General features: G+C 40.4%; 2 protein-coding genes across 2 annotated transcripts; one reads left to right on the top strand and one right to left on the bottom strand.

Moving 5' to 3' along the window:
• Positions 1–48: 48 nt before the first annotated feature.
• Positions 49–6,035, top strand: LOC103363979 (DNA fragmentation factor subunit alpha-like; the record flags this gene model as incomplete). The annotated part of the gene is made up of 3 exons (XM_008290966.1): positions 49–253; positions 1,920–2,047; positions 3,476–6,035. Coding segments are annotated over 3 exons (558 nt in total), but the record flags the coding sequence as incomplete, so codon positions are not given.
• A 2,092-nt stretch (positions 6,036–8,127) lies between these two features.
• LOC103363987 (mannan-binding lectin serine protease 1-like) lies at positions 8,128–11,459 on the bottom strand. Its single transcript, XM_008290977.1, has 6 exons — positions 11,434–11,459; positions 11,140–11,362; positions 10,863–11,040; positions 9,976–10,107; positions 8,615–8,811; positions 8,128–8,420 (listed from the first exon to the last, which is right to left on the bottom strand). The coding sequence occupies exons 1-6, from the start codon at positions 11,457–11,459 to the stop codon at positions 8,253–8,255; spliced, it is 924 nt and encodes a 307-aa protein (XP_008289199.1). The 3' UTR covers positions 8,128–8,252.
• Positions 11,460–12,606: the final 1,147 nt, after the last annotated feature.

The raw sequence follows: 12,606 nt of genomic DNA on the forward strand, positions 1-12,606 counted from the left end.
AGTAGTGTATTATTACTTTAAGCATACTCTGTGTCACCTGCTGTTCAGACCTTGGTGGATGCCCCGTGTCCTGAGCTGGCCTCTGCTTTGAGCTTCCAAGAAAAGAAAGCTGAGGACCTCCAGGAGACACTGCAGAGGGTTTTGGACCGAAGAGAGGAGGAGAGGCAGTCCAAGGAATTGCTTCAGCTTTACATCAAAGCTGCAGAGAAAGAGGATAGAGAGCAGGAAGAAGCCCGCCAGCCTGACCAAGGAGGTACGACTGTGCGGCATCGTGTGGTAGCTTTCAGTTTTATCTTTTTGAAACAGTTATTCTTAACAAAGATCTGGGGCACTTTGTTCTTGCTTTACCCTCTAAAGAACATGAGGAGTTTATAAGCGTGGCTCTCTGACACAATTTAAACTCTGTGATAAGTTGCTACTTCTTGGTCAGACAGCTCTTGTATTGGATTTGAGGTAAAGACCCTCTAAAGAAACTTTGTAGACTATTTCACAGCAGTCCGTCAAGAAAATCAACAGTGCTTTTTTTGCAATGTCGCCGCTTTGGAACTCATTGACTCTGCTGACCTATTTCAGGATTCTTTAAAGAGCCACTAGTGTTCCAAATAGAACGCTCAAGCAGCCCAAAAAAGCGGATTTTGTTGACACCATAGAAATGTTACACTGGATAATATCTGGCATTGCTCAGACTTCTTTGTTCATCTGTTTTTAATCTTTATTGCATTATTTTTTAGCCTCGTTAGTTTTAATCATCATAATATGAAATGTATTTTTGTGTAAAATGTTTGCTGTTAGTTGGTGAGTTTTAAAATGCCAGAGGTCCTTGTATATCTTATTCTGTTATATGAGTAGCCGTCATCTAGAACTGTGGGTCTCAAGCCTTTTCAGCCACGACCCCCAAGATAACATAAGTCTGTGTTTGTGACCCCCTTTTTGAATTTTTAATGTGGCATGAGTAATAACTTTGTTGTTCATGCATTAATGCGTTAAAAATGAATGTGTTAATTCCACAGATTAATCTCTTCACATTAGCACGTTCATTTTCTTTTAAATGAATGAATGAATTGAATTTATTTCGAACAAATTAAAGGGAAATGAAAATATAAGACAAAAGAAAATAATTTTTAAAAAGAGCATTAAAAAAGAATAATAATACCGCATAATCAAATCATAATATTAACAAGTTCAAAAAAGCAGTGGGAAGAAGAATACACTTTTAATTTTGACAGCCCTGATACAACTTTATTTGATAAATGTGGGCTTTATTTATTTATTTATTTATTTTTTACAATGATCTAGTGACCCCCTGAAATAATCTTGGGACCCCCATGGGGGTCCCGACCCCCAGTTTGAGAACCACTGATCTATAAGCATGAGTACAACGCCCAGCTAAATGATCAATATTATCCTATAACTGTAGTAGCCCTGAGGAAGGTCATGACCCAGAAACTGGTTGTCCTGTGGATAAGGATCGTTGCTGACATACCCTTAACCAGCATGCTGGGCTGGTACAATCAGACAATCTGATGAGAAATAATTCTTGATCTATTAATGTACTTGTATTGAAGAACTAAGAACACTATTTGTAATCAGTAGATAGATCATTTAAAGCACCCATGGTCATATCATTTCGCTTTCGTCTATGCAAAAATGCAAAACAGTCACAACAACAAAATTAATCGAACTTTTAAACAGTTACAGTTGGTGAAAACAACCACAGATATTATTTCTTAACATGTTATTTTCGTACACATCTCAGCGCTTGTTGAAATATCACTAGTCAGTTTATTCTCTTTGATGGATTGTATGAGGGGCTGCACTTTTACCTTTTGGTCACTAGGTGGAACCGTTGTTGCTGCTTCATAATTCCAACTCATGTAGCGATTCGCAGTGTTTAAACCAAACCTGTTTCACTTTTTCAGATGCTGGAGACGTAGATATGCCAGATGGCCTGGAGGTGGACGCTGCATCCGGATTCATGACCAGGACACTGATGGTCCTGAAAGGAAAAACCTTCCCAGAGACCAGGCTCTCCACTGAGGACCTGCAGGTAGTCCACTCACACCACTGATCAATTCTGCCTTAAAACTTCTGCTAATAAAAACAGCTTTAATTTGACTTTTATACATACTACACTGCATGTAATTACAAATGTCTCAGAGACCTCAGCTTTTCCTAAAACCTCCAGAAATGTTCATAAAGCAAATTGAGACAGATCTGAGCAACCAAGGTGCATTTATATGTCACATTAGTGTCCGATGCTTTATCATACTCTCATATAATTTCTTGTGGTGCAATGCTATAGCCATAAACTGTATATAAAGACGGACATAGAAGGCAATCATATCCCCCACTGGTATGCAAGGGAGCTGAACTGAAGCATAGAGAATGGCTTCATGGTTATCTTTTCTGGCTAGAGCTGCAACCTGCATAAAAGGGAAACAGGGTGGAGCAGGGGCAGTGATGCTTGAAACCTGATTGGTGAGCATAGCTAACTCCTGCAGCATCGCCAGTATGTTAGCTAACAGGCAAGGTGCACTGTACACATTCTGCTCAGTGCTAATATTTCACATAAAGTGCATCAAAATTGGAAACCATTAAGTAAAAAAAAATGATTGTAGAAAAAAATTGGATATTTGAGTCCCTTGAGGGTGTCAGTGCACTTAATTGAAGAACAAGTCGTATTGATGGTGAACTAAAAACACATTAAAACAAGCTGATGAGCAGCAGAACTATCTGTGGGAGATGTGTTGCCTACTCCACTGACAAATGACATCAACATTTGTCATTGTGTCACAACTGCATGCATGCAATTTGAAACTCCCTCGTAAATGGCATGTCATTCACTTTAGACTGGACATATCAATCAAGGTAGTTGTCATATCTAATTTTGAGGTTGAGTATCTACTTAATGATGAAATGAAAACTTTTCAAAATGGAAACCAGCATACTGATCAGAGAGACTAGCTCATTTCATCACAGTGGCTTGTAGGAAATATTCATTAAATTAGAATTTAATGAGAGAAGTTTTTTTAAATGGGGGTCTATTGTATCCACATGTTTTTTTGCAGCATATTCCTGCCTGGCTGTAACATCAGCCCATCAAGCTTAACAAGCAGCTGTAGAAATGACAAAGCAAGTGTCTGCAGCTGCAAGGCCTGACCCACTTACACATGCTTGCTCACTGCTTTATTAGTGACGCAGTTCTGATATATACAATCTGAGGGGTGTTTGCTTTCGGTGTAATGCAAGATTTTGTATAGAGAAATATTTCTCTCATCCTTATTTGCATATTTAAAGAGAGAAACACTTTAGAAGCACTCTCGATATATTTCAGGGAAATGCACCAGAAAGACTAACTGCTCCTCAAATCAACCCCCCCTCCCGACAAAATTCATGTGTGTAAAAAAAAAAACACTAGAAAATCACTTCAAAGTCTCACAGTGTTTAAAATGAAGCTCCCTTCATGTGTCATTAGATGGTTGTGACCAGAGGAGTGGAAGCCATGGAGCAGGTGCTGGGCTGGGACACAGAAAGGACGTCTTCGCTGCTGCAGGCCTGCCAAGCCGAGCTGGCCACGCGTCTGCAGCAGATTCAGGCCGTGCAATCCGTCAGGAACAACACACAGCCGGACGGCGACCAGCAGTCCAGCGAAAAGAGCACGATGGAGGGTGTAGAAACGCCAGCTCAAGGCAGCGAATAGGTCGAGACTTTACCTGAGCAGAGACTGATAAGAATTGACACTACCTGCCTCGGGGGTCAGCGGGATGGGATTTGCCCCGTGTTACTGATGAAATCGCTACTGCTGGAATACATGAATGTTAAGGATGTTGACATTTGCATCATTTTTGTAAAACTCGCAAACCACTTGAATGCTTTCGCCTCCGGAGGAAGCAGGGTGATTTGCACAAGTCATGTTTATCAAAGACATGACGACATGAACCACTTGCATCACTTGTGCATTGGCTCCTTATTCTGATGAGTCCCATGCTGTGAAAATAACGACACATAAACACATCCATGTGCAACTTAAAGTCATAGTTTAACATTCTGGGGAGAAAAAAAAAACAAAACTTGCTTGCTATCTTGCTGCGAGTTAGATGAGAAGATAGATACCTCTCACATGCCTGTACTTTAAATGTGAAGCTGAAAAAAGCTGCCAGTTAGCTCGGCTGAGCACTAAGGCTGGTAATAGGGAAGCCTATAGCCTGGATAACTAAATCTACCTACCAGCACCTCTGAAGCTCACACATTTACAAATTACAAAATAAAAATGCTTGCAAGTAATTCCAGCTAAAACCAAAACTTGTACTTTTACACACATCTTTGTACATTTAAATAAATGAGATGTAACATATGGACTAATTAGCTTTAGAGACAGAGGTTTTTTTTTTTTTTTAATTCATTTTTTGTCATTAGTTTCCAGCCTTTACTCTCAGCTGAGCTAGTTGTCTAGAGTCATATTTAGCTATCAGATACGAGTGATATCAATCTTATCATTTGACATTCAGCAGGAAAGCAAATGAGGAACAATGTGGAACTACTGCTTCCATCATTTATATAAAATGCTACTTTTCAATTTGCTTTCCAGTAGTGTTTCACCTTCTGCTCTGCCAATTTAGATAGAAGTCGAATACCGATTATAGTTAAGAAGTAGCTATAGGAACCCTATGGATGTCCTGCAGAAGACATCATTTAGTTTTGTTGGAAATAATTTACACGTGTTTAGCTTGTTTTCGTTTATTATTTTTGCCAAATATGCCTACGAGCTGAATTACCTTCAGCCTGTTACTGAGCTGTCAGAATGTGTAACAACACATTTTGAAATGGACACTATGAAAAACTGTGTGCTCCCAGGAACTTGTGGATAGTCTAAAGTAGGAGTCAACTAAGCAAACAACTAACTTTCTCTTTCTTATTATCCTCCCCCTTTTTTTTAACCTTTTTTTTTTTCCACCCAATTTTAACTAATAGTAGGAAGACAGGTTCCCTTATCGTGGATATCAGTCCAAAGCAAGGCAGCCTTTTCCTTTAGATTTTGCATAAATATGCGCCTCAGGGTGAAATGCCATAACTAACTGACGTGTGACTATTTAGGGAATCCTATCACGGGAGAATGAAAGGTAGAAATACCTCTGATCCAACAGTGCAGAAAGAGTTAATCTCTAGGCACAATACCAAAGGACTTGACAGAAAATGACAGACAGGATCATGCTGAGATGTAATTTTTTTTTTCAAAGATGTATATAAATGCTAAAAAAAAATACCCCCACTAATCTTGCATGGGTAAGCAAATATATTTGAATGGGGTACACAGGCTAATTCATCTTTCTAACAATAAAGAGACGAGATAAGATGCATGTCACTTCATGCATGCAAGCCTCACTGAGCACATTATGGCCGACGTTATGGGGAAGAATGACGGCGCTTCGTCTTTGAATTACATAGAACCAATATTGCTACTTGAACACTCTTCAAGACTGTCCATTATATATTGTTGTGGAAGTTACATATCAGTCTCGCGGCCGTGTGATGTAAGACGGCGTGGACAACGTGTGCAGGTCCGTGTGACTCATGTACACGGTAGCTTTTACAATGCCTGCCATCTCGTTTGTCTCTCGAACAATGAATGCAAATTGTGCATTTGAGTTTGACGAAAGATGTTTTTTCGGTGCGTTCCGTGCTGAAATTGAGTTGTCAGCGTGCGCTTGTTCTTTAGTATTAGATACAGGGAAAAGTGCAGCATTTATAAACCACTTTCAATTACTCAGTATTGTGTCTATGTCTGGCAAAAAAAAAAGTTGAGCGTCAGCTTGTCACATGGTTTCACCAAAGTTTTATACTGAACAGGAGTTGTGCTTTGCCATTTCCCCAACAACAGTCCACATTTTGTATTTAATTTTAACATGCACAGCGTATGTTGCAACCAGAAGCTGTAAATGACAGGACAGTGTGTGATTCAAGGTTCCTTTTATACATGTTGAATGCTGGAGGAGGGATTTTTTTTCTTAAATAAATTAGCCTTCAGGCTCATGAAAGTGCCGTTGTTCCTCATTTTTTATGGCTAAAATTAAAAACATTTAGAATTATGCACAGTCTGAGTGAAAGATGTGATTCTGTAATCTCAAGACTTCCTCTGAAGAATCCAAACATGAGTGTTGTGTAGTGACACAGGACCTTAGTCGTCCTCAAATGTATTCATATTCTTCCATTAAAGAAAAGGCAAAATGCACGATAGTCACTCAAATAACTAGAAACTGAAAAAAGTAATAATAAATAAAAATTTACTAAATTAGAATTTAGTGAAATGAGGCATCACTTTTGAATTGTGGTTGAAAATAATTTTTAAAAAAAACAAACAAAACTGTCAAATTAGAGCACTTTGCTGATGAGCAGTGAAATCCAAACACCTGCCAACAGGTGCAGAAGTCTGACTGAGAGTTCCAGAAAACACTTGATGGCAGTGATTGGCTCAAAGGATTGTTCAACAAAATATTAGTTGATGGGTCCCATCTTGTTTGTTTGCTTGGTTTTTTGTTTATTTTTGATATTTCTGTTGAACCGCAATTCAAAAGCAATGTCATGATTTTCATAAATGTGTATTTATTATTATTACTTTTGTCAACTTATTTCAGTGACAGCTGTTTTTTTCCTTCTTTAATGGGAGGGTATGAATACATTTGAGGATGACTGTATTTACCCTAAAATACTGATTAGCAAAGGTTTCTATGGTCAAAAACATATTTAACAACAACAACACATAACCACATTATTTTTCTTTTTTTACACTAAGCTGCTAAGTTCATGCAATATTTGATTTAAGGTACCTTTTATACATGTTGAATGGTGGAGGAGGGATTTTTTTTTCTTAAATAAATTAGCCTGCAGGCTCATGACAGTGCTGTTTTTATGACTAATATTAAAAGCATTTAGAATTATGCACAAACTAGATGAAAGGCATGATTCTATATTCTTGAGACTTCCTCTGAAGAATCCATAAATGAGCACTGTGTAGTGACACACCACCTTGTTTGTGAACCTTTTTTGTGAAGACACAATTACCTAAAACACTGATTAGCAAAGATTTGTATGGCTGAAAACATTAATACAATTTTAAAAAAACATGCAATATTTTTCTTTCAGCACCAACTTGTTAAGTTCATGCACGAGAGAAACTGTAATTCGCATATTAGCTAAAAGCCTATTGGACGCGTTGCTGCTAGATGTTTTCCAACAGCTGGTTAATGGGTTTCATGGTGTGCGTAATTCCTGTGGAATTGGCTCCAACTAGGCTGAACAGTCAGGAGCGAGTGTGATAACAGTGCAGTAGCAGTCAATTGTGCGATCATGTGTCACACTGTCCACGTGGATTAGATTATGACTTAACAGTGCTCAGGTAGATACGGCAGCTTTGCTCTGTAAGCACTCAGGTGCCCTCAGGACTGTCTGGGCATTTCACGCTGGAAACAAACCTCCTCCCATGTGGTCAGATGACTTTCAGAAAGCACATGTCTACCCAAGACCTTCTGATTTTGTTTGGTTGCAAATGCCAAGGTGATGTATGGGTCAGTACGTATATTGCCTTGTAAGTCCCGGTGGCCTTCAAGTTACAAAGTACGTTGCAGCAAAACAGCTCAGTCAAACCTAACGTACATACGATTGTTCAGAAAAAAGTCAGAAGTTCACAGAAGAGTGGTGTCAGACTGATTTCAAGGCACAAAAAGATGAAAGAAAATCAAATACTAGAGCGAGAGAAACAGTAAAAATCTATCAAGTGTTTTTCTTTTCCGCATTTGAGCGCCTCCTTTTGCGCCACTCGTGGGGAGATTACAGATGGAGGAAATGTTGGTGAGTGCATGCAAAATTGTCAAATCAGAGGCAATTTCATGGGTCTGAAGAACCCTATAATGACTGTTTTTAAACAGGAGAAGAGCAGGGATTGCTGAGAACAAGCTGCATAATGTATGAAGGTTAAACGGCGAGAATTTATTGCGTCTCAGACCAGACTGATTGACTTCTGGGAGACTTTCCTGCATTCATTTATCAACGTGTGTCCGTCTCCAGCTAGAATGGAGCGGAGTTGAGCCACAGTATTTTTAGGAATTATCAAAATTCTCGTCTGACCACACAGACTGTCTTTTGAATTTTATTTGCATAGGAAAGCACGATACAAAAGGATGTGCCGGTGGGATTATCGCTTCAAAGGAAGAAGTAAAGACAAGTAAAATGAGACTTAATCAGCCATCCTATTTAAGCTAAAGTGAGGGATTCAGGTTGGTGCTGGTGTACTTGAGCTTCCACCCCTTGTTTTTCCCGCTAGCGTCGGATCTGAACGCAACATGCACTTGGTAGCTTCCAGTGTCAATGCGAGGCGGCGGCGTCGAGCCACAGAAGGGTCCGTACTCCTGTCCGGCTGTGGTGATCTTGCAAAGGGGAACATTAAATAAGAAAAAAAACTCATTCATTGACTGATCGATGTCCAGCCACAGTTAAATATGCAGCAAGCCGCATGGCCGTAGAGTATATCACCCAAAGAAGACAAGTCGGTGACAGACTACCTCCACGGGCATGAGCAGGAATACATTGCTTATTCATCATCTGAAGTCGCATGACTGACCTTTAACATATCGTACGGACAGGGAACATCTGGGTGTCCCTCTATGTCAAAGGCTTCCAGGAAGTCCAGGATTATTCTGGAGCCCTCAGGAAGACGGATGGTGTGGTCGCACCGACTCATGGGAGGGTAGGGGTTCGGGTACCCCGGGCTGGTCAGGACCCCCGACGGAGACGTCAACACCTGGCTTTGGCACGGCACTGAAGAGAAGACTCACTTGATAACTGTGTTCACTTTGAAGCATGATTTCTACAAAATGCAAAATGAATCACATGACCTGCTGTAGCTGGGTTATTAAGTATAAGCTCTGAAAAGTTTCTTGATTAGATCAAAATAATAGTTTTGAGTCAATTGAAACGTTTCCTGGCAGCATAAATGATGGGATTCATTTAGGCTCGCGCTATTGCCCCTGCAAGTGTGCAGATGTTGTTGCAGACAAAAACAAACGAGCGTTGCAACGAGAGGCAGAGTTGCTGTAATTCATATAATTAGCACAAACTGAAGGCAGATAATCATTTTTTTGCCTATTCATTGCGTGATTTGTTTTGTCACCCCCTTTTCCTCTGGCAAAGAATAATAATTTAAGGCACATCAGCTAGTAATTGTGATTAATTACCCGGTGTCAGTACACTATTAGCGCTGCACACAGGTATCAATTTTTAATACCATTTTGAAGTTGCTTTTCCCTCAGGAATCGACAGTAATTAACCCCGCCTTACACCAGCTGGCAGAGATCAACTACTTTATGCATCAGTATGCCTTTTCAGTCTGAAATTAGTTAGCACAGGCCAGCTATGACAGAATGAAATCCAGAATGTAACACCATCGACTGCGAGCCCTGTGAAGTGTCAGGAAATTCTTGTTTTTTCTGCGAAATAATGAGAGTGTTTCCAGAGACAAATGGCTTTTTTTTTCTTTTAAAATTAGGTGTAGTTAACAACACAGCAATCTGATCTAATTTCCATCTAACGTTCTCAAAAAGCCTCAAATTAGCAACAGTTTGTATGATAATTGTCTCTATAAATACCTCAATTCCCCATCAGCAAACATTTGGTCATTATTATGTTTATATCATTGACAAATGCTGTGAAATTAAACGTGCAAAATGTCACCAACAGGGTTCAGTGCACACACACACACACACACACAGGGAGGCTGCTTTGCTTTATTGTCATCAATATCTCTCTGTTGTCTGACATGGAGGCGCCGAGCAGCAAGTGTGTTTAACTGGAGAAAGCGCCACACACCCTCCTCACAGAGATCAATACGCAGTCAAACGCTGCGTGCCGAGCTTTTAGCACCGCACCTCGCAGCGCTGATTGAGCTCAGAAGCCTCTTGAGCTTTTAGTCCGCACCGCTCTCACCTGTGCAGGATCTTTTGTTGTCATGGAGAAGGTATCCCTGTTTGCACGTGCAGTAATAGCCGCCGATGTAATTGTGGCAAAAATGGTCGCACACTCTCTCCCCATCTACCTTGGACTGACACTCGTTGATGTCTGCGAGAGACGGACACAGTGGAAAGTGAAGCATTGCACAACAAATTTTCCATCCTTAAAATGCAGAATGTGGGATTGTCTTTACATGAATGTCTCCGAAATCCCAACCCATGTCAGATTATCTACCTGCTTGGTTTGCTTTGTTCTGGTGTGTCAGAACGGCTTTTCACAAGTTAAGCAGACACGAAAAAAATGGTTCGTCTTAATTTTGGCTCATACAGAAAAAAAAAAAAGTGACGTCAATCGGCTGAAACCAAACAATGACACACGAATATTGGAGATGCTGCAGCAGGCTCAGGGGTGTGATTCTTACAGGCAATTAAAACAAGATTGGAAAAGCAGGAATTGCATGAAAGCAGAAATTGCACAGAGACTCATTCTATACATCAGAGCTCCCAACGCTTAAACAGCAAGAAGAAGGGGCCTTTAATGAAAAATATGCTGGAGACAAATAGCACAGGTTGTTTGAATGTATTAAAAAGCCCGATGAGAAGTAGTGTTCTGTCAAACTGTTCTTGAATAATGTGTAACCTTGCTTCATATTACACTTGCAGTGGTTTGTCACTGTTATATTGTATGTGTAGTTTGAAGTCTTTCTTTTCTATTTCTACTTCTGAAATCATATGTAAAGTATTACCGCATGATAGAATCCGGCTATTATTTCTGTAGAAACTCCGCTACACTCTGCTCAGTGTAATTACAGCTGCCAAAAATGTACCTGCCTCCTGGCAACAAATGTCGCTTTTATGCATCACCTTCTGAGGTGTAAAATGCTTGGAAGCCGGTGAATCGGCCCTCGTTAGAGTAGTCGCTCCTAAAGACCACTGACATGAGGTTCCCGGCTGACAGGATGATGGTGTTCCTGGGGCTGCTTTCATAGTTCTTCGCTTCCTCTCCGCAGAACCGCAAGGTTTCGTTCCCCTCCGCCAAAACCTGGTTTGACAAGGTCAGAGGGCCTTGTTTAGTGAGCAGCTTGCTGGCTCCAGTGCAGATAACAGGAGTGTTTTTTTTTTTTTTCCCCCCCACGTGTACCTGGATGTAGTCGTATTCACACTGGTTGGAGGGCTCCACGCTGAAGTGGGTGAAGTAGAGTTTGACCCTGTGGCCGTCTGGGACTGTGATGTTCCACGCCATGTGCTGGTGGTCAGGGTACGGCTGGGGGAAGTTGGGGGAGGTGAAGCTGCCGTACAAGCCTTTCATTTCCACACTCAGCGACACGTGGACGAGGGAAAACAGGACAAATACGGAGACGCAACTGGGAAAAGTCAGGTGATGATGGCAGCAGCTTCAGGGGTTATGTTGCACAAATGAACAGCAGACACTCACCTGGGCACGCTGGCTTCGCTCGTCATGTTTTGGAAAGGTTCGCTCCCACTGAGTCGAGGGTAAATGAACTCGACCGACTGACATTTAGGTAAACAAAGTGAAGCAGGCACATGATCAGTTTGTCATCAGTCCCCACCTTCTTCAGTTGCAGAAATCTATCCAACAGATGTATGTCAGAGCAGTTTGTATCCATTATATTAAACTTTTCAATTGTTTCATCGCCACATTTTGAAAGGAAATGATCATTTAAATGACTGTGACTTTTCTAATTACTTAACTTTCATTGCACTGATGAAAAACAAACAAGAGAAAATACATTTTATAACCCATTTCTTGCCTTTTATTCACAAAATGTGTTGATTTTTGACTTTAAAACTCAAAAATTGTACGAAAATGGCCTGTCATTCAGGTAAACCAAGTGAAGCAGGCACACGATCAGTTTGTCATCAGTCCTCACCTTCTTCAGTTGTGTAAATCTATCCAACAAACGTACGTCAGAGCAATTTATATCCAGTCTGTTGAACTTTTTCTCTCATTGGTTTATCAGCTCGTCTACATGATTCTATTTCCTTCACTTTCATTGTACTGACAACGATTCATAACCCCTTTCTTACCTCTTATTCATCAAATGTGCTGATTTTTAACTTTCAAACTAAAAAAAAACTGCCCCTATAAAAAAGCACATTTATAAACATGGTAAACACCGATCACCTGTGTAACACCTCGGCGCCCTGTGAATCCTGTTTAGACAGTGAGGCTGATCGGACCAGACTCAGGCCGCTAATTATTTCAGACCCCGCTCTTACGGCGGTCGAGCTGTGAGGTTGTTAAATAAAAGCCTCAGAAAAATAAATACGCCATCACCCACAACATTTACCAGCCCGGCCCTTTTGTTTGCACCTAATTACTGTATGAGGCATGAAATCAGTCAGTGGTACGTCAACAATAAATTGCATCATGTTTTATTTAATTTTTAAATTTTTTTTTTGTCTGCAGTCTGCACTTTGCCAAATGCTTTAGGGTCAGACTTCATTGTAAAAGCTATTATAATGAGGGAATAGCAGAGTATTCACGCTGTGTGTTTTTGATGGAATATGGATATTGATGTTATTCAGAAGTGAGTGAGGCCTTTTAAACTAGCAACAGTTTCACCGTAAGTAGCTTATAATAACC

Source organism: Stegastes partitus, unplaced genomic scaffold (genome assembly GCF_000690725.1).
Source record: "Stegastes partitus isolate 25-593 unplaced genomic scaffold, Stegastes_partitus-1.0.2 Scaffold706, whole genome shotgun sequence".
Taxonomy (NCBI): domain Eukaryota; kingdom Metazoa; phylum Chordata; class Actinopteri; family Pomacentridae; genus Stegastes; species Stegastes partitus.

Coding starts and splice junctions, on each gene's coding strand:
- LOC103363987 (XM_008290977.1), bottom strand. CDS start 11,459: ATGACGAGCGAAGCCAGCGTGCCCAG. Junction 11,041..11,139: donor GTGAATACGACTACATCCAG/GTACACGTGGGG, acceptor TTGTCAAACCAG/GTTTTGGCGGAGGGGAACGA. Junction 8,812..9,975: donor CAACAAAAGATCCTGCACAG/GTGAGAGCGGTG, acceptor TCTTCTCTTCAG/TGCCGTGCCAAAGCCAGGTG.